Genomic DNA, 20,882 nt, shown 5'->3' on the forward strand with positions numbered 1-20,882 from the left:
GCTGCTCAGCTTACTTCTCCTGCTCTGGAATCCTGTGTATATTTCCATTTAATATATATTTGTAGCAATAGATTACAAGTAGACTTTGGTCATTATTTCCCATTGTCACGCTGTAGACCACCAGTAGGGAACGAATCACTATACTATATAAGATCAACTTTTCACACAAAAAAGTTAATACATTCCCCCAAAATTCTCTGTACAGTACCTTGATGCACAAGATGTGTGTTCCAGCTTTGACAAGCTCTTCAGCCAGATTTACATAGTAATCCAATGTGTACTTGGTACGAGTGGGGTCCGCCACATCCCCAGTATATGAGATGGCAGCTTCCACCACGCCTCCTGCTTGGCCTGCTGCTTCCATTCCCAAAATCATATTAGGCAGATAGTTCAAAGAGTCAAACACCCTGAAGATATCCATTCCATTCTCCTTTGCTACTTCACAAAACCTGGAGAAAAAAAAAAACAATTAAACCTTTTGTTCTTGGAAATGCATTAAACCTATAGTCTCAAAGATGGGGGTCTGCAGGACTAAGGGGCTTCACTTTGGTGGATCTTGCCGGGCCTGGCATGAAAACACAAAATGTGGCAAAATACTGCAACTTTTCAAAGTGTTTTACCAGAAATCAAAAACACTGACAAACCAATGCCGAAGTCATCATAAAAACAATGAGGACATCGCACCCCATCCAGAGACAAGTAAACTTTTAATGTATCAGTCTGAGGCATCTGCTGGATGTAGATGATCTATTTAGGCTATGTTCACATTGCGTTTTAGGCTACTGTCACTGGCTCCATTGGGGCTTAGGTCTCAAGCCCTGAAAAATGGGATTCAGATGTTTGTGACCGAAGGGGCTGTTGACGGATTATTTTCATGAGTATCTGCCTACTTGAAGATGGCACCAAAACTTTGTCGACCGTTCTTTGATGTCTTCTTCAGATGGGCGGATACTGCTAAAAATGATCAGCCAATGGCCCCATCAGCGCAGATGTCCAAATCCTATTCTCCAGGGCTTCAGAAGAAAGCCCCAATGGTGCCACTGACGGTAGCATAAAACACAATGTGAACATAGCCTTACTCGCCATCTCGTTTCACGCTTCTTGGGATAGGATGGGTTTAAAGGCAAAGTTAAAGAAGGACACATCTGTATATACTATTTTACCATGAAACTTACTTAAAAACGGCATTATCGGGGTAGTTCGTATAACCCACAGCATTTGCACCCCTGAGAAGCATCTGGAAGGGGATGTTTGGGATGAGCTCCCTTAACTCTTGCAGTCTTCTCCAAGGGCACTCATAAAGGAATCGCATGGCGACGTCAAACGTTGCTCCTGTAACCAGAACAAAACAATAGTCAATGTTCCACCAAACATTGTCCTGAAACTAGGACCTCTGTGACCGGTTACCCAACATTTTCAAAACACGGCTCCGATAACTCCATCCATTATTGCAGCAGTGTATTTCTTTTACTCTGTGATCCAAAGGGGTAATGTTTCTCCTGGTGGAGAGTGACATGTCAAGCCTGACATGCCAAGGTGAGGAGACTTAAGCTGCAATGTTCCTCTGGGAAACATGCAAATTATCTCTTCCGAGAGGAAGAGGACTAGAATCTAGCGCCACCTATAGGAAGTAGCAATCCTAAAAGTCAATATCGACTCGCTAACGAGCCTTGTTCACATGACTTAGGAAAAAAGCCAAAATCTCAATTTGCAGACACTGTATTTTGGGGTACTGCCCCTCATCAGTGCAAAGCGTGAGATCTGGTATGGCTGTGTGAGAGATGTCTAACTGAGATCCAAAGGTTAACGTTTCTCCCTGCGGAGAGTGACATATCAAGCCTGACATGCCAAGGTGAGGAGAATTTTAAGCCGCAATACTCCTCTGGGAAATATTGTCTCTTCAGAGAGGAAGAGGACTAGAACTCTAGTGTCACCTATAGGAAGTAGCAATCCTAAAAGCCAATATCGACTCACGAGTCTCTAATGCGGACTCATGCGTTTCAGAGAAAAACTCTCAAAGGTTGGCCAGGGACAATATGTCTTTGACTAGTCCAAGAGCCGAGTCCCAGGTGGCTTATCTCCTTGTCCAAGAGCCAAGTCCCAGGTGGCTTATCTCCTAGTCCAAGAGGCCAGTCCCAGGTGGCTTATCTCCTTGTCCAAGAGGCCAGTCCCAGGTGGCTTCTCTACTAGTCCAAGAGGCCAGTCCCAGGTGGCTTCTCTCCTAGTCCAAGAGGCCAGTCCCAGGTGGCTTCTCTCCTAGTCCAAGAGGCCAGTCCCAGGTGGCTTCTCTCCTAGTCCAAGAGGCCAGTCGCAGGTGGCTTCTCTCCTAGTCCAAGAGGCCAGTCGCAGGTGGCTTCTCTCCTAGTCCAAGAGGCCAGTCCCAGGTGGCTTCTCTCCGCCCAGCTCTAGTTGACTGACAGGTCTCTTCCTATGTCTGTTTATACTGAGACATCTCTGAGACTAAGGAGGCATGGAGAAGATGCCAGAAACCAGCCTCTTAGTCTAGTCTTCCAAGATCTAGCCCACAGCCAACTTTTCAAAGGACATTTTCTGTGAAATGCAGCTGCGTTGCAGAGTAAAACCAAAATGAATGCAATAAAGCAGCAGTTACCCTATTCATTCTGACGGTTTTTGACGACCGCCTCCACTTGTCACTTTTTTAGTCACAGCTTTTGTTTAGAATGTAGACCGTTTCTTCAACAAATTCATCAAAATGGCACACCGTTTTTGATGAATTTGGCGCAAATGCAAAGATTTTTTTTCTTGCCCCTTTTTTGATTAAACACGCCCCCTTCAATAAGCTTTAAAATGTGACTTCAATCTTAAACGCCACCAAAAAAAAAAAAAGATTAGACAGATTTTGTACTTTACTGTGGTAATGGAGTACAACTGCAAAAATTTACTGACATTTCGGAAAATGTCCAGTGAGGAATTAACTAAAAAACATCTGGAAATTGAACAGGGTGATTAAAATGTAGAGCATTAAAAATGGGTAAAGAAACCCCTAAATTTAAGACATCAAATGTGCAAAAAGAACACTGATGAATCATGGCCAAAAGGTTCCTATACAAGCGTCATTGATTTGCCCACAAACCCTTAACAAAATCCACATAGAACACATTCTAACATTTTTTTTTTTTTTTTTCCAAGAGTGAGGAGTCCAACCACTAAAAGGGAATCTGTCAGCAGCATGATATAGTGGCACAGGCCCTGATTCCAGAGATGTGTCACTTATAAGACTGTGTTTTGCTGTTTCAATAAAATCAGTGTTTTATCAGCAGCAAATTAGCACTACAGGACTATGTGTCTTGTGCTTCCTGGTCCAACCCTGCCCCTCACCTCTGATTCGCAGCTTGCTCACAGTGTACACAAAGCTGCCAATCGGCGGTGTGGGCGGAGTTTTACACAGCTCAGCAGCAAAGAACTGCTAGATCTGTAGCAGAGAAAACTATAATTCTATCACAATTGCTGCACCCAGTAATCTGACTGACATATCACTGGAATTGGGGTGTCTGTCCCTACATCATACTGCTGTCAGATCACATAGCAAAAAAACTTTGTGACAGATTCCCTTTAAGGTCTAATACAAACATGGAGAATTAAATGGTAACTCCCAGTTGACATAGGTTACTTTTATTTCATAGATTTACGAATCATAGAGGATCCTTACCTCCCCAATTTTCCAAACTGAACAGATTATTAAAATTGTGTGAGACAAACGGAGAGATCTTTTTAAGGTCGTGAGTACGAACGCGTGTAGCAAGTAGTGACTGGTGGGCATCTCGAAAAGTGGTGTCCATGAGCAGAAGTCCACGGTGTTTGCGGATGGCCTTTGCGAAACCCTCTGGACCATCACGAAGAAGGATATCCCTGAACCCCGGAGGTGGCTCGCCTTAAATGGGGAAAATAAAAGGATAAAATCCTGAAAAATGAGAATTCCTGAAATATCAGCAAAGATCTAGTGACTCCCCCAAATTACTGACAAAGCATACATGAATCGTCAGCAACCAATTTAATTTTAATGCACGGTTTATACAGAGGCGCTTTAAAAGCTTTGGTCACAGGGAACACTACGACGGCCAAAGAAATATCTGTAGCTAATTTCTTTGATAGTACCAAGGTCTTAGTCTACTGACCCAGTAGGATATCACATTGCATATTAATCTAAAAAGGGTACAAAAAAAAGGGTACAAAAAAAAGGGTACAAAAAAAAGGGTACAAAAAAAAGGGTACAAAAAAAAGGGTACAAAAAAAAGGGTACAAAAAAAAGGGTACAAAAAAAAGGGTACAAAAAAAAGGTACAAAAAAAAGGGTACAAAAAAAAGGGTACAAAAAAAAGGGTACAAAAAAAAGGGTACAAAAAAAAGGGTACAAAAAAAAGGGTACAAAAAAAAGGGTACAAAAAAAAGGGTACAAAAAAAGGGTACAAAAAAAGGGTACAAAAAAAGGGTACAAAAAAATTCATATTACTTACTCATTGGTATTTGAGGAATGGCGGGATCTATAGTAGATGGTTTGGCTTTAACGGGAATGGGAGTGGTTGGTCCATTTACCATCACGTGACCTGAAAAAGACATTTGTTCAATGTCAGTCGTTGCTCTCATTGCCCTTTTCAATTTTCCATCGCTCCCGTCTACATTCAATATGTGCATTAACACACGTGTGACCCGTGCATATGTCGTTCCTCTCACCTAGGTAATGAAGGAGCTTCTGTGCGCGGTTCTGCACAGGTCGCAGGTTGAAGAGGTCAGGATTTTCATCAATAAATTGGGTATCCACTGTTCCATACAGGAATTGATTATTATTCAAGACATTTTGCAAGAAGGGAATATTTGTCTAGAGAAAAACATACAAAGAAAAAACCTCAAGAGAATTAATGAAAACATGGAAAAAAAAAAACACAAGAAAAATAAAAATGAGTATAAGAAAGAAATTCACTGTACCATAAACACAGATCGTCAAGCATAACCGTCATTCCAGGTGAATTTTTTTTAGCATAAGCTGTCTTGTTTCATGTCTGGTCTTCTGCCTTATTCACCTCTATTGCTGCTCTGTCTCATTTTCAGTTGTTTCTGAGCTAGTGGGTGCAGACAAACTGCTTTGATGTATCTTGTACACAGCTCACAGACATGAGGGATTCCTACTCTCTTGTCTCTATATAGTAGATGTTGAGAAGCAGCAGCAGAAAAATGCAAGGCACTATACAGCAGTAATGAGCAGTGTACCTGTGAATCCAGCATTGAACTCTTACTGGAAATCAGAAGCATCATCTGTGTGTGCATCTCTCACAGTGCTCTTCCTTCTTCCTCACCCTACCTTCTCTAGACTTCAATAGCCCACTGTAGTCTGCTCCCTCAGTGTTTTGAATACGACAGGTTTTAACTGTTTTTCAACGATAAGTTCAGGAGAGGAGCCAGAAAAAGTGTCTCATAAGAGGACAAAAGTATATTTCTCTGAAAAGATATACTACAAAGTTTCTTGTATGCACTTGTACTATTGACTTATGTCAAGTTTGTTACACATGTGGTCAAAATTGTTGGTCCCCCTCGTTTAGTGACAGAAAAACCCACAATGGTGACAGAAATAACTTGAATCTGACAAAAGTAATAATAAATCAAAAATCTATGAAAATCAGACATTGCTTTTCTGCCATGCTTCCACAGAATTTAAAAAAAAATAAAACTCATGAAATCGGCCTGGACAGAAATAATGGTCCCCTTAACTTAATATTTTGTTGCACAACCTTATGAAGCAATCACTGCAATCAAACAATTCCTGTAACTGTCAATGAGACGTCTGCTCCTCTCGACAGGTATTTTGGCCACTCCTCAAGAGCAAACTGCGCCAGTTGTTTCGTGTGTGAAGGTTGCCTTTTCCAGACGGCATGTGTCAGCTCTTTCCAAAGATGCCCAATAGGATTGATAGGATTCAGGGCACATAGAAGGCCACTTCAGAATAGTCCAATGTTTTCCTCTTAGCCATTCTTGGGTGTTTTTAGCTGTGTGTTTTGGGTCATTATCCTGTTGCAAGACCCATGACCTGCGACTGAGACCAAGCTTTCTGACACTGGGCAGCACATTTCTCTCTAGAATCCCTTGATAGTCTTGAGATTTCATTGTACCCTGCACAGATTCTAGACACCCTGTGCCAGATGCAGCAAAGCAGCCCCAGAACATAACAGAGCCTCCTCCATGTTTCACAGTAGGGACAGTGTTCTTTTGTTGATATGCTTCATTTTTCCATCTGTGAACATAGAGCTGATGTGCCTTGAAAAAAGCTCAGTTTTTGTCTCATCTGTCCATAGGACATTCTCCCAGAAGCTTTGTGGCTTGTCAACATGTAGTTTGGCAAATTCCAGTCTGGCTTTCTATGATTTTTTTTCAACAATGGTGTCCTCCTTGGTAGTCTCCCATGAAGTTCACTTTGGCTCAAACAACGACGGATGGTGCAATCTGACACTGATGTTCCTTGAGCTTGAAGTTCACCTTTAATCTGTTTTCTAGGCTCTTTTGTTACTATTCGTATTATCCGTCTCTTTGATTTGTCATCAGTTTTCCTCCTGCGGCCACGTCCAGGGAGGTTGGCTACAGTCCCATGGAGCTTACATTTCTGAATAATATGTGCAACTGTAGTCACAGGAACATCAAGCTGCTTGGAGATGGTCTTATAACTTTTACCTTTAACATGTTTGTCTATAATTTCTTTCTAATCTCCGGAGACAACTCTTTCCTTCGCTTCCTCTGGTCCATGCTGAGTGTGATACACACCATGTCACCAAACAGCACAGTGAGTATCTGTAGCCTCTATACAGGCCACTCACTGATTCCAAGATTGTAGACACCTGTGATGCTAATTAGTGGCCACACCGCGATGTAACATGTCCCTTTTGTCACATTTTCAGGGGCGTCATCATTTCAGTCCAGGCCTATTTCATTAGTTTTTTTTTTTTTTTTTAAATTCTGTGGAAGCATGGCTGAAAAGCAATGTCTGACTTTCATAGATTTTTGATTTATTATTACTTTTGTCAGATTCAAGTTATTTCTGTGACCATTGTGGGTTTGTCTGTCATTAAACGAGGGGTACCAACAATTTGACCATGTGTATATATTCACTATTTAAACTTCCACCTCCATCATCTACCAAAAAATATTTAGCTATGCTCTTATAGAGGTTGTCCATTGCTTTTATACTGGTTGCCTATCATCAGGATAGGTCCTCAATATCAGATTGGTGGCAGTGTGACACCTGGATATGATCAGTTGCGGAGCTGCACAGCACAGGTCCGTCAACAGTACAGTGGACACGGCCGGGTAATTTACTTTCATCCCCTCTTCAATTAGGATCATATCTGCAGTTTCCGGTTGCCGTCACTATACAGTTGACGCAGTAGTGCTGGGCAGCTTGTCACATCAGCACCGGAAACAGCTGATGAGCTGGGGCAAAAATAAGGTACAAGGATATATGGCTCTCCTATTAGGTGAAGGGGGCTCAAGAATTGTTCCACGTGCAATAGATAAAATTTGAAGAAAAGATCTTCCTCATGTTGGAGTGCTAAGTACTTTTTATTTTTTTAGTCTCCAATTTTATTTTAAGGCAATCTAACAAAAAATGATAACATTTCGTTCTTACACTTGCACCTTCATCAAACACGAACTGCCATTTGTCAAATAGGGCATCTAACAAAATGAGAAGCTTTGACTCATTAAGATAATGCTTCTCCTCTGGTTATATTACCTACTTCACCAAGAGCAATTCCTGTCTGATGAAGGTCCAAGTATATAGGACTGAAACACTGTAAGGCAATCCAACAAAAAAAATTCTATTGTTTTGGTCCTACACATGGGCCTTCATCGTACACGAATTGCCGTTGGTCGATAGCGGATATAACCAGAATAGAAGCATTATAGAAGGGCCACCTTAGTCACAATGGGTGAGGCGTCTCCTCTGGTTATATCCCCTATTTCACCGATGGGAATTCAGGTCTGATGAAGGTTCAAAGTATAAGACTGAAACGTGGTAAGGCAATCCAACAAAAAAAAAATTCTACTGTTTCGGTCCTATACTTGGGCCTTCATCATGGGCGAGGCTTCTCCTCCTGGTTATATCCCCTATTTCACCAATAGCAATTCATGTCTGATGAAGGTCCAAGTATAAGACTGAAACATGGTAAGGCAATCCAACTGAAAATTCTCACATTGCCCATTGTGACGACTAAGGTGGTCCTTCTATAATGCTTCTCCTCTGGTTATATCCCCTATTGAACCAATGGCAATTCGTGTCTGTTGAAGTTCCAAGTATAGGACTGAAACGTTGTAAGGCAATCCACAAAAAAATTCTATTGTTTCAATCCTATAGTTGGACCTTCATCAGACACGAATTGCCATTGGGGATATAACCACAGAGGAGAAGCATTATAGAAGGGCCACCTTAGTCACACTTGGCAAGACTTCTCCTATGGCTATATTCTCTATTTAGCCAATAGCAATTCTTGTCTGATGAAGGTCCAAGTATAGGATCGAAACAATAGAATATTTTGGTGTATTGTCTTGCAAAGTTTCAGTCCTATACACAAATTGCCATTGGTTTGATAGGGGATATAACTAGAGGAGAAGCATTATAGATGGACCACCTTAGTCGCAATGGGCGAGGTGAAAAGTTTTAGTTGGATTGCCTTACGATATTTTATCAGTCCTATCCTTGGACCTTCATCAGACATGAATTGCCATTGGTGAAATAGGGGACATAACCAGGAGGAGAAGCCTCGCCCATTGTGACTAAGGTGGCCCTTCTATAATGCTTCTCCTTTGGTTATATCCCCTATTCGTCCAATGGCAATTAGTTTCTGATGAAGGACTAAGTATAAGACAGTTTTTTGTTTTTATTGCATTGCAAATAAAGATCATCTTCATTCTGGAGTGCCAAGTACTTTTTTTTTTCTGTCCTAAAAATAGGACATCTACAGTACATGACAGTAGTGGACAAACCCTATAAAAGCTGTATAATGATTAAAGATTTAAAAAAAAAAAAGTTGGTTATACACCTCTATGAGCAGGGGTCCACACGTGGGGATGAAATATCACAAAAGTTTGCAGTGAAATTTATCAGAAAACTTGTGCGCGGCGGCGGCGGCGGCCCCCATTACACTCCAAGGTCGCCTTCTGACAGTAACATACGAGAGACCTACACAAAGGAAGACCATTTTTCCGGGGCACAGTGTAACAGTTCTCATTTGCACAAGGAAAGACTAGAAGCAATGGGATGAAACTGAATGGGAGGAGACACAGATTAGATATTAGAAAAAACTTTTTGACAGTTAGAGTGATCAATGAGTGGAACAGGCTGCCACGAGAAGTGGTGAGTTCTCCTTCAATGGAAGTCTTCAAACAGAGGCTGGACAGACATCTGACTGGGATGATTTAGCGAATCCTGCTTTGAGCAGGGGGTTGGACCAGATGGCCCAGGAGGTCCCTTCCAACTCTACGATTCTATGATTCTATGATTCTATGATTCTTACAATCTTTGCCGTGCACCTCAGACATTTCTGTGCTGCGACACGAGCTTACTGAATGCATTTTCATTAGATGTAGCAGAATATTATCGGAGATGGAAAATATGGTGTGAAAGAACAAGGGCAAGAAAGGATGAGGAGGGAAGAAAACAAAACTTGATAGAAGACTGAGACTGGGACACACAGGATGACGCCAATGTCCCATTTCTTGGACTCCGGGGAGCCGCTTACTGCATCACCGCGGTCGCTCAAAGACCTGCTAATTAGAGCCGCAATGATTAGGCCGGGGCTGCAAACGTGGGGGCAGCGTGAGAGAGAGGGGGTCCTAGAAGATCGGGCTCAGACGAGCTGCTTATGCCGGGAGACGGGCAGCAGTCACGGAGATTTCACGTGTAAATCGAGCTTATGATGGCACGTCGTCACTCTCGGATGACGAACACGGCGCAAGATCCCGGGATTTGAGTAGGAAATCAAAGCAGATCGAGTGACTCGTTCACTGACTCGTGTCACACGGATATTAAATGTACACGTCTCCTGCTTGATAAGCCATTATCAGAAGCCCCCGCTCCACAACACAAACGCACAGTGGGCAAGGAAGCGGAGATACGGGTGGATGATAAAAGTCCTCACACTGGAGGACCAGACCACCAATTACCTTACTTTCCCCGACTACGATAAAGCTGTTCGGAGGTCAAAGATGCCATTGTATAAAAGTAGGCAAAAGACTAGTGACCGCTTCGGTGTGATCCAAAAAGTCTGGTACTTTTTTGTGCAACAGGAAAAAAAGTTATGAAACTTTTGCCAATCACTTTATTAGTGGTTTTGTCTTCATCCCTGTAAAAAAAAAAAATGCATATAAGTGACTTGGAAACACTGGATTTTCCTTGGTCCATTTCCCTGCATTAATATTAGAACGTACTCATTTGGAGTACAGATGATGGCAGTGATCAGTCAAGCACTAGTGATGAGCGAATGTGCTGGGACAAGGTATTATCAGAGCATGCTCAGGTGCTAACCAAGTGTCTTCGGCGTGCTCGAGAAATGTTCAAGTCCACGCAGCTGCATGTCTCACGGCTGTTCGACAGCTGCGACACATGTAAGGATCGTCAGTTTGTTAGTCGAACAGCTGTGGGAACTCGAACATATTTTTCGAGCATGCCAAAGTCACTCTGTTATCTGCTCAGGTGCTAACACCTAATCCCAGCACGTCATCATCACTAGTCAGCACCTGTCTCCTCCCTCTGAGTGTTGGGCTTATGAGGTCAATCTCCTGCCCTAGCTTATCTCCAGAGTTGGCGAGAGACAAAGGGGATGACCTAACCCATCACTGCCATCATCTGTACTCCAAATTCCTGGGATAAGCCTGAAGCAGGGGAATGTTCTGATAAGCACAACACTCAGAAGATCAGAAAGGTGCTGTCCCTATCACTGCAATCATCTGTACTCCAAATTGTTACATTCTGATATCAAATAGGCAGACAAATAGACTGGGAAAAACTGCGGTTTGTAAACCACTTACATGCAATTTTTTATTTTTTGCAATGAATGATGACAAATCTCCCAATAAAGTGATTTGCAAAGTTTCACGACCTTTCATGCAGGACAAATTTATAAAAACAGAAAAAAACTGTACATTTTTGCATTTTAAGTTTTAAAAAAAGTGTAAAGTATGATGTAAAAATAACAACTGTGGAAAACGGCACTTTATTATTGGTTTTTGGTAAACGACATGGTCAATGTATTTTTATTTCTCCAACGCATAAAAAACGGAAAAAATACGCAATCATGCGATTAAACTGTTAAATATCCTACCAGGATCCATTATTCAGTGTACTCATAGGAAACCCTTTAAAATGCTCCCAAGACTGCGGCTGTTTTTTTGGTTTTAGGTTTCTGGCCAATTACGGCTTGCACTGGGATAAAAAAAGAAAGCGGGATATTACTTGCCCTCCCAAATGCAGGACTGCCTCTCTGCTGCTGCTCTAGTCTCTGTTTACTGGCTGCTGGTGTGATGTCACAACTGCAGAGGACGTCACCTACGCGGCCAATCACCGAGGTCAGCACAGAGAGACTAGAACAGCGTCAGAGTCCTTGACCCTCCCCGTGCGACCATTCTGTCTGCATCTGAACTCGGAGTCTCACTGCAGCAGGCGCATTTACATCACTATATTGCGCCTGCTGCGCGGTGCCTCAGTCCACGCCATGCACAGACCAAAGCATCACTCTGTAGGCAAGTAGTATCTTTTTTCATTTTGTCAGTCATTATGTTTTTGAAAGTACTTTGGGCATCATTCTGTGTAGGAAGCTGTGGGGACCATCTTATGGTGTTGGTGACAACTTTGGGGGCATCATTGTTTTGGGGGTGGGACATGGGGGGAGGGGCCTGTGGGAGTATCATATCATAGTGGTGAACTCTGTGGGAGGCCATAATACTATGTGCGGGGGAATGTACTGTGAAGGCATTAAACTGTGTGTGGGAAAATGTACTGTAGGGGCATCATACTGTGTGGGGGGAAAATGTACTGTAGGGGCATCATACTGTGTGGGGGGGAAATGTACTGTGAAGGCATTAAACAGTGGGGGAAATGTACTGTACGGACATCATACTGTGTGGGGGAAATGTACTTTCTGTGGGCAAATGTACTGTAGAGACATCATACTATGTGGGGGAAACGTACTGTAGGGACATTGTGGCGACCTTGAGGGATCAATAGCCACAGAGGTACTGAACCTCACCCAGAGGTGTGGTATCTCACTCCCCAGGTAAGGTGGGGGCACCTGACAGAACTCTTACATCTGCACACAACACACACTCTATAGCAGTAGGACAACTGGATGTACCCTACAGGAGGATGATCTCAACCCTGTCTGGGTGTTAAAGGGTGTTGGGTGGTGGGTGGAGCTAGTAGGATGAGAGCGGGAGAATAGAGCTTAGTGAGGAGTCCGCCCTGAGGGGAGGAAGTGGAAGGACGTGTGAAGCAGCTGCTGGAAAGGAAAGAATAGAAGGAAGCTCCCTGAAAGGGGAAGGGATCCTAGAGGCACAGTACAGCGACCATACTGTCTGTGGGGCTCGTTCCACGTCAGTTGGAGGGATCAGGTTGCAGTATAGGGACTGGCCCCAAAACTAGTGGAGTGAACAACGGACTTAGCTAGATAAACCAGAGGCTCCAAGCAATGCAAGTGCTGCAGCCAAATCAACAAATACATCGCTGAAAAGGCAGACACATAGGATCCATGGACCTAGGGTTATTCCCGCCAAGATCCGAGTCCGCTGGCTTGGGAAACTGTTTGTGAAGGTGCTGGACAGGAGAATCATAGAATTGTAGAGTTGGAAGGGACCTCCTGGGCCATCTGGTCCAACCCCCTGCTCAAAGCAGGATTCGCTAAATCATCCCAGACAGATCTGTCCAGCCTCTGTTTGAAGACTTCTACTGAAGGAGAACTCACCACCTCTCGTGGCAGCCTGTTCCACTCATTGATCACTCTGTCAAAACGTCTTTTCTAATATCTAATCTGTGTCTCCTCCCATTCAGTTTCATCCCATTGCTTTTAGTCTTTCCTTGTGCAAATGAGAATAAAAATGATTCTTCTGCAATGTGACAGCCCTTGAGATATTTGTAGACAGCTATTAAGTCTCCTCTCAGTCTTCTCTTTTGCAAGCTAAACATTCCCAAATCCTGCAACCTTTCCTCATAAGACAGGGTTTGCAGACTGGTCACCATTTTTTTTTTTTTTTAAATGTGGTGCTCAAAACTGGACACAGTATTCCAGATGAGGTCTGACCAAAGAGGAGTAGAGGGCAAAAATGACTTCACGTGATCTAGACTGTATGCTTCTGTTAATACATCCTAGAATTGCATTTGCCTTTTTTGCTGCTGCATCACACCGTTGACTCATATTCAGTCTGTGATCTATTAGTATACCCAAGTCTTTTTCACATGTGCTGTTGCTTAGCCCTATTCCTCCCATTCTGTATATGCTTTTTTTCATTTTTATTGCCCAGATGTAGTACTTTGCATTTTTCCCTGTTAAAAACCATTCTGAGAGTTGCTGCCCCCTGCTCCAGTTTATATCTTTTTGAATCTTCTCTAGTATTAGCTATCCCTCCTAGCTTTGTGTCATCAGCAAATTTAATCAGTTTACCATCAATTCCTTCATCTAAATCGTTGATAAAGATGTTGAACAATACAGGGCCCAGGACAGAGCCCTGTGGTACCCCACTTGAGACATTCTTCCAACTGGATGTGCAGCCATTTACAACCACTCTTTGGGTCCAATCACTAAGCCAGTTATGAATCCACACAACAGTTGCCTTGTCCATTCCATAATTAGTCATTTTTTCAATAAGGATTGTATGAGATACTTTGTCAAATGCTTTGCTGAAGTCAAGATATACTATATCTACAGCATTTCCCTGATCCACCCTATCAGAGATTCTGTCATAGAAGGAAATTAAGGTAGTCTGACATGACTTATTAGTTACAAACCCATGCTGACTCTGTTTAATCACGTCATCCTTATCCAGGTACTGACATACATGTTGTGTAATAATTTGTTCAAAGATCTTTCCTGGTATAGAAGTCAGACTCACCGGCCTATAGTTGCCTGGGTCCACCTTCTTCCCCTTTTTGAAGATAAGAACAACATTTGCTCTTCTCCAGTGTTCTGGGACGTCTCCTGTTCTCCACGAATTTTCAAAGATTATGGAGAGGGGTTCAAAAATTTCTTCTGCTATCTCCTTCAGTACTCTGGGGTGTAATTCATCTGGACCCGGAGACTTGAATTAATTTAGGTTAGCTAAGTGTTTCCTCACTATATTTCTGTTTATAGATATCCTGGATTCTTCTATTTCCTTAATAGGACTGTGAAGAATAGTTGATGTTACATTTCCTTTCTGAGAGAAAACAGATGCAAAATAGGAATTTAAAAGTTCGGCCTTCTCAACATCCTGTCTTACCATTTCATCATTTTCATCCTGTAAAAAATCCTATGGCATCTTTGACTTTTCTTTTACTTTTGACATATCCCCAAAATCCTTTATTATTGCTTTTGAGGTCTCTTGCAAGCCTCAATTCATTGTCAGCTTTAGTAATCTGATTTGTGCCCTGCAGGTTCTGCAGACAGCATTATATTCTTCTTTAGATATGCCTCCCTCTTTCCATTTTATAAACAATTCCTTCTTCCTTTTTAGCATGTGCTTAAGTTCTGTGTTCATCCATCCTGGTTTCTTTAAATGCTTCCTATTCTTCCCTCTTTTCGGAATTGTTAACAATTGTGGTTTGAGAATTTCTTTTTTCAAGATTTCCCATCCTTCCTGGACATTTTTGTCCTTAAGGATATCCAGCCATTGGATCGCTCCAATTCTCTTTCTGAATCCCTTAAAATCTGCCTTTCTGAAATCTAACCTTGACGTCTGAGTCTTCACAGGTCTTCCTCCTCTAGTTATTGAAAATTCTAAAATAGCATGGTCGCTACCTCCTAGGGTCCCAGCCACTTTTACCTCCTCAACCATTTCCTCCCTGTTTATAAGGATTAGATCCAAGGTAGCAGTTCCTCTTGTTTTCTCCCCTACCTTTTGGAAGATAAAGTTGTCAGCAAGAGAGGATAAGAATTTCCTTGACCTGTTAGTTTTTCCTGAAAGATTCCCAACAAATGTCTGGATAGTTGAAATCTCCCATGACAACTATGTCATATTTTTTAGAGAACTTGGCCACTTGATGCATAAAGAGTTCATCTATATCTTCGGCTTGCACAGGCGGCCTGTAGTAAATGCCTACAATGGTGTCCTTTCCATTGTTCTGTCCTTGTATTCTTACCCAAACAGTTTCCACAGAACTCCCAGTCTCTGAAGCTTCAATCTCTGTGCAGATATATGCGTTTCTAACATACAATGCGACACCTCCTCCTCGTTTATCAAGTCTGTTACTTGCAAATAAGTTGTATCCTTCTAGTCTTGTATTCCAATCATGTGTATCGTCCCACCAAGTTTCAGTGATTCCAATGACATCATATTTCTTTTCCTGCGTTAGTAATTCCAATTCTCCTTGCTTGGAGGGAGAAAGGAGGAAATCAGCACAGGGAGATGGCCAGGAAAGGAACACACTGAAGGGAGTTCTGGAAAGGTGTTCTCCATCTGACTGGAAGTTTGCTAGACCCCTCACCTGGAGGATGCAGCATCAAGCAGGCATCACCGGCTCTTGAGAACGGTGAGTAAAGCTTTGGATCTGCACTCAGCGGTGTCCTCTGAATTCTTTCTGCAACACCTACTCAGCACTGCTACATCTACCAATACCAAATACAACATCTTTTCCCCCACGACTGCCCTGGGACCAAAACACTCTGCCTGTGGAGAGCTATTCCAACTCTGCTGCATCACACCATCAGTCCACCATCAGAGGATCTACACTGCAGTGCTGGTCACCTCTGACCAGAAACCACAGGTGGCGTCACAAACACTTTATTACAAACTCTTATTTCTCTTGTAAATATTTCCCCTGCCATTGGACGCCCAGGGCCACTGCTGCCACTGTGACACATCCCTTTAAGACACCGGCCCGGTACCGAGTATCCCCGCGGCCCAAAAGGGCCGTGTGGGGGAAATGTACTGCAGGAACATAATACTGTGTGGGAGGGAAATGTACTGTAGGGACATCTGTTGTGAGTTCATTTTCCCCTTCATTACTGAGGCCCGAGGAACTCCCTCTTCTGGTAAAGAAAGGTAGTGAGCCTGATTGTCAAACACCTGACGCTGATGATGACGACTGGCTGAGTGGAGTTACGGACTGGATATAAGGCTGTCGACGCCCTTCTGCCCTGCGGGTGATTTCTCTGTGGGATCCTTGGAGACCAGTCTGAATTCCTGCTCCTCCAAAGCTAAGTTTGCTGCTCGGCCTTTTGCTTTTGTGCTTTGACTTTGTTTTTGCTTTGTTTTTCTGGATTTCTGCCATTCCCTGCTGGGGTGTGCTGAATTCATTTAGCTCTGTCTTCTGAAAATACCTGAGTGCTGATTCAGTTTTTGAAGCCTAGCTGCTTCAGGGCCTTTTTCATATCAGCTGGTTGGCTTATGTCTTTGATAGGATTTTGGCAGATTGCAGACAGCAGCCTTCCTTGTCCTTTCCTATCTAGGTAGTTTTGGGGCCCCGTCTTTGCTCAGTCTATCTTTCTGTCTGTGTTAGTATTTTCATCTTGGTTCACCGTCATTATAAGTTGGGGGCTGCCTATTGCTTTGGGGTCTGCTCTGGGGCAGTTAGATTTCCCCTTTCCTTCTTTAGGCCTATGTATCTCTCCGGCTGTGATCAAGGGGTCTAGGGCATCGTAGGAACCCCCCACGGCTACTGCTAGTTGTGTTGATAGGTTCAGGGGTCTGCAATCTGATAGTTGCCAACTTCTCTGGTTTTCTGGACTTGGCTTGTATTTCTGCTTTTGCCTCCTACGGTGACTCATTCATAACAGACATCATACTGTGTGGAAGGGAAATGCACATTAAACTGTGTGTGGGGGGAAATGTACTGTAGGGACATCATACTATGTGGGGGGAAACGTACTGTGGGGACATCATACTGTGTGTCGGGGAAATGTACTGTGAAGGCATTAAACTGTGGGGAAAATGTACTGTAGGTACATCATACTATGTGGGGGAAATGTACTGTAGGGACGTCATACTGTGTGTGAGGGAAATGTACTGTGAAGGCATCATACTGTGTGGGGGAAATATACTGCAGGGACATCATACTGTGTAGGTGGAAACGTACTGTAGGGACATTATACTATGCGGGGGAAATGCACTTTGAAGGCATTAAACTGTGTGTGGGGAAAATGTACTGTAGGGACATCATATTGTGTGAGGAAATTGTGCTGTAGGGAAATAGTGTGTGTGGGGGAAACGTACTGTAGGGACATTATACTATGTGGGGGAAATGTACTGTAGGGATATCATACTGTGTGGGGAAATGTGCTGTGAAGGCATTAAACTGTGCTGGGAAAATGTACTGCAGGGACATCATACTGTGTAGGTGGAAACGTACTGTAGGGACATCATACTGTGTGTGGGTGGAAATTTACTGTAGGGACATCATACTGTGTGGGGGAAATTTACTGTAGGGTGGGTCACTGCGTAATCATTATACAATGGGTCAGTGTGGGTCAGGATGTACTTTGGTGGCATCATACTGTATTGGAGCTATGAAAGGGGTATCATAGTGGGTGAAAACACTACGTGACAATACATGTCCCTCTCCCTGCGTTTACAAGTTGTAAGGCATGCTGTCTAAATCTGGGGTGCGTCTTACTCATAGTAAGGCAAGTCCTATAGTCCGAAAAATACGGTACTGGTTATACATTACAAACTTGAGGCCCGGGATGTTCACAAATTTGAAGAGATTTACATATTCTTATATTTAAATTTCTGAAGCTCTATGCACATCTGCGTCTCTAGACTATACCTGAAAAAAAAAATTTAAACTACTCATTACAAGCCAGTTCATTGAAGAAAACCCGGATTATAATGGCTTAGCCACGGATATTGTAAGAATAGAAGGATTGCGTCAGTTTCAGATTTCCTCTTTTGTTCTCTTCGGTGTTTCGTCTGTTATCTATAATAAATTTCTTCTTGAATTAAGTGCATTCCTATTCTTATATTGAGTGGGCACTGATTATTCATGCACAGCGGCGCTCCAGATCACACGGATTAGATGGGTTTTTCCCAGAGAGCAGACTCTTACCGGTTTTAGAATCAATCCTAGTTATATTTTAAATCAATAAATTATTGAAATGGTGGATGAGATTTTAAAGAGCAAGAAAAGAGAAGCCGAAAAAAAAAATGCTAGAAGTTATAGCATGACTTTATGCTCTTACAGTAAAGAATCCTTTCTATACCGAGTCTACTGCATGTGAATTCTTAGATGAAAGAGCTTTTCTACAGCTACTTTAGCTATTGGAAGGAAGGATATTCTCTATAAACTATAACAATCTGATTCTGCCATTCATCAGCACATTAGTGATTGCGCGGGCATGGAGGTTCAGAGCGCGGGCATGGAGGTTCAGAGCGCGGGCATGGAGGTTCAGAGCGCGGGCATGGAGGATCAGAGCGCGGGCATGGAGGTTCAGAGCGCGGGCATGGAGGTTCAGAGCGCGGGCATGGAGGTTCAGAGCGCGGGCATGGAGGTTCAGAGCGCGGGCATGGAGGTTCAGAGCGCGGGCATGGAGGTTCAGAGCGCGGGCATGGAGGTTCAGAGCGCGGATATAGAGCACTTTTCTCCAGCCACCAAGTGAGAATTGTACGGCTGCCCGCTTTTTAACCAGTTTACTCTCCTGCAAATTGCACTTTCCAGACCAACAGACTCATTTATAAATGAAGTGTCTGAGAAGCCTGGCAGTAAATGCCTCGGAATAATCTACACACTCGGCTATCAACTGTCCAATTTATTTTTTTTGATAAGATCATGGCTTCCATAACGCTATGCTGATAGCTGCTGATCATATCATTTCCTAGAAGAAAGTCTACAAGCGCGGCTCCTTTACAATCCAGCCAGAAGTGTTCTGTTTACATTGGGTTTACCGGGCGGCGAGCGGTGTACGCCATCTCCAAAATAGGCAGCAATTGTGCTTTATGCCGGTGCGGGGCAACGCCAAGGTGATCACTATCATCCGTATTCACATTTGTTGTAGGGGGGGTCCATTATGCCTCGCACATCCGCTTCTGCAAAACACTTGTTTTTTTGTAAGGAGAAAATTCCTGTCCACTATTAACATGAAATATGCTCATTAAAATAATCTATGTATCATGCTAATGGTGTATGATGTTCTGCAGCAGCTGGGACATGGAACGGTTTAAAGAAGTCAAAAGTGGTCAGTGTTTGCTTTTATTTTATACCCGCTGCTCCTTTGAGTATTCAGGAGTCCAGAGATATGGGCCTTTTTTTATTTTTTTGAGTGCAGATTTTTATGCTCTTTATAAATTTGAGATGAACTGGTTGTTTGCCATCAACAGGTCAAAAGTGGCCATTTTTTCTACCCTGCTGCCTCCCTAAGTAACTTGTTTTAGTAGTTGTGGGTTTTTTTTCCCAAGATAAAGGCCTTTTTATTTAGTGCTAATATTTACAAAGGGGGCGTGGCTTATAGAGTAATAATACAAATCAGTCTAGAGACACGCCCCAGAGGAGCCTGTGAGCCACGCCTTCTTGGAAAGACCATAAAAAAAAAAAAAACAAATCCACTGGGGAGCCGCCACTTCGATTAGTCTGTACAAATTCTCTTAGGATGCTCGGCGTGATTACCCTTTGAGCAACGACCAAAAAAAAACAAGCACTAAATAAATGAAAACTTCCCCATATCTCTGGAGACGTATGGCAGAAATAAAAAAAGAAAAGTATAAAAGGAATTCTCAGGGAAGGAGTGGGAATAAAAAGATCAACAACTGGACACTTGACCTGGTGACAGCTCCTCTTTAAAAGGATTAGTCTGATATGAGCCATTTACAGCGGAGATGGAGTACCGGCGGTAGCCAGAGGTGGTTGGGATTATGGGAACAGTGGAGCGGTAATTGTATGGGAGCTACAAAATCAGTGTTGCGCAGGGACCATCATTGTTTCTCTAATAAGGCAAATGGCAGAGATGAGAATAACCCTTCAATAACTGCTGCACCTGTGTAAGAACTATTTTATTTGAAGAGCAAGCGATTCTCACCCGAAAATCAGTGATTGACAAAGGGGAGGGAACTTGTAGCAGAAGGAACGGAAGACCGACCAGGTAGGAGGTGATGAGCAGCGCCACTCATTTCTAATAACAAATATGTTGATGGAAAATATTCATTCATCCGGTTTCACACGTCATGAAAAATGAAGAGTTTTTGTATTTTTCAGTCTCCTGGATCCATGAATTTTGCTTGTGTTTTTTTTTGGCAATTTTTACAATTCTTACTGCTTCTATTTTTCTGGCTTGGGGAAAAAAACAAAACAAAAAAAAAAACCCTTAGCTTCTCCTCCCCATTAAAGAATAATATTCGGACCCATGACATCCATGTGGTTCATGGAGCCATTGACTTATACTGGGCATCAAAGGAGGATACGTCTCCATTTTTTTTTTTTTTTTTTACGGACGGACAATTTGCCTTTTCAGATGTCCTTTTCTTCTGCAGACAGATTGTAATTAGTGATGAGCAAACGTGCTCTGATGAGGTGCTATCAGAGCATGCTCGAGTGCTATTAGAGTGTCTTCGGCGTGCTCGAAAAATATGTTCCAGTCCCCGCGGCTGCATGTCTCGCGGCTGTTCAACAGCCGCAACACATGCATGCAATTGCCTAACAAACGGGAAATCACTGCATGTGTTGCGGCTGTCTAGCAAATGCAGTCACGGGGACTTGAACATAGTATTCGA

General features: G+C 42.9%; 1 protein-coding gene across 2 annotated transcripts in view; it reads right to left on the reverse strand.

The window, feature by feature from the left end:
- PC (pyruvate carboxylase) overlaps positions 1 to 20,882 on the reverse strand; it is a 342,511-nt gene that overhangs the window by 18,493 nt on the left and 303,136 nt on the right. For both annotated transcript variants that reach the window (XM_073578487.1, XM_073578486.1), the window contains exons 11-15: positions 4,692 to 4,836; positions 4,475 to 4,564; positions 3,671 to 3,892; positions 1,176 to 1,332; positions 209 to 449 (exon numbers count right to left, since the gene is read on the reverse strand). In XM_073578487.1, coding sequence (XP_073434588.1) covers positions 209 to 449; positions 1,176 to 1,332; positions 3,671 to 3,892; positions 4,475 to 4,564; positions 4,692 to 4,836 — 855 coding nt within the window. The remainder of the gene's footprint in view (positions 1 to 208; positions 450 to 1,175; positions 1,333 to 3,670; positions 3,893 to 4,474; positions 4,565 to 4,691; positions 4,837 to 20,882) is intronic.

The sequence above is a fragment of the Dendrobates tinctorius genome, unplaced genomic scaffold (genome assembly GCF_039654945.1).
Source record: "Dendrobates tinctorius isolate UK_male_01 unplaced genomic scaffold, ASM3965494v1 ptg000059l, whole genome shotgun sequence".
NCBI classification, from domain to species: domain Eukaryota; kingdom Metazoa; phylum Chordata; class Amphibia; order Anura; family Dendrobatidae; genus Dendrobates; species Dendrobates tinctorius.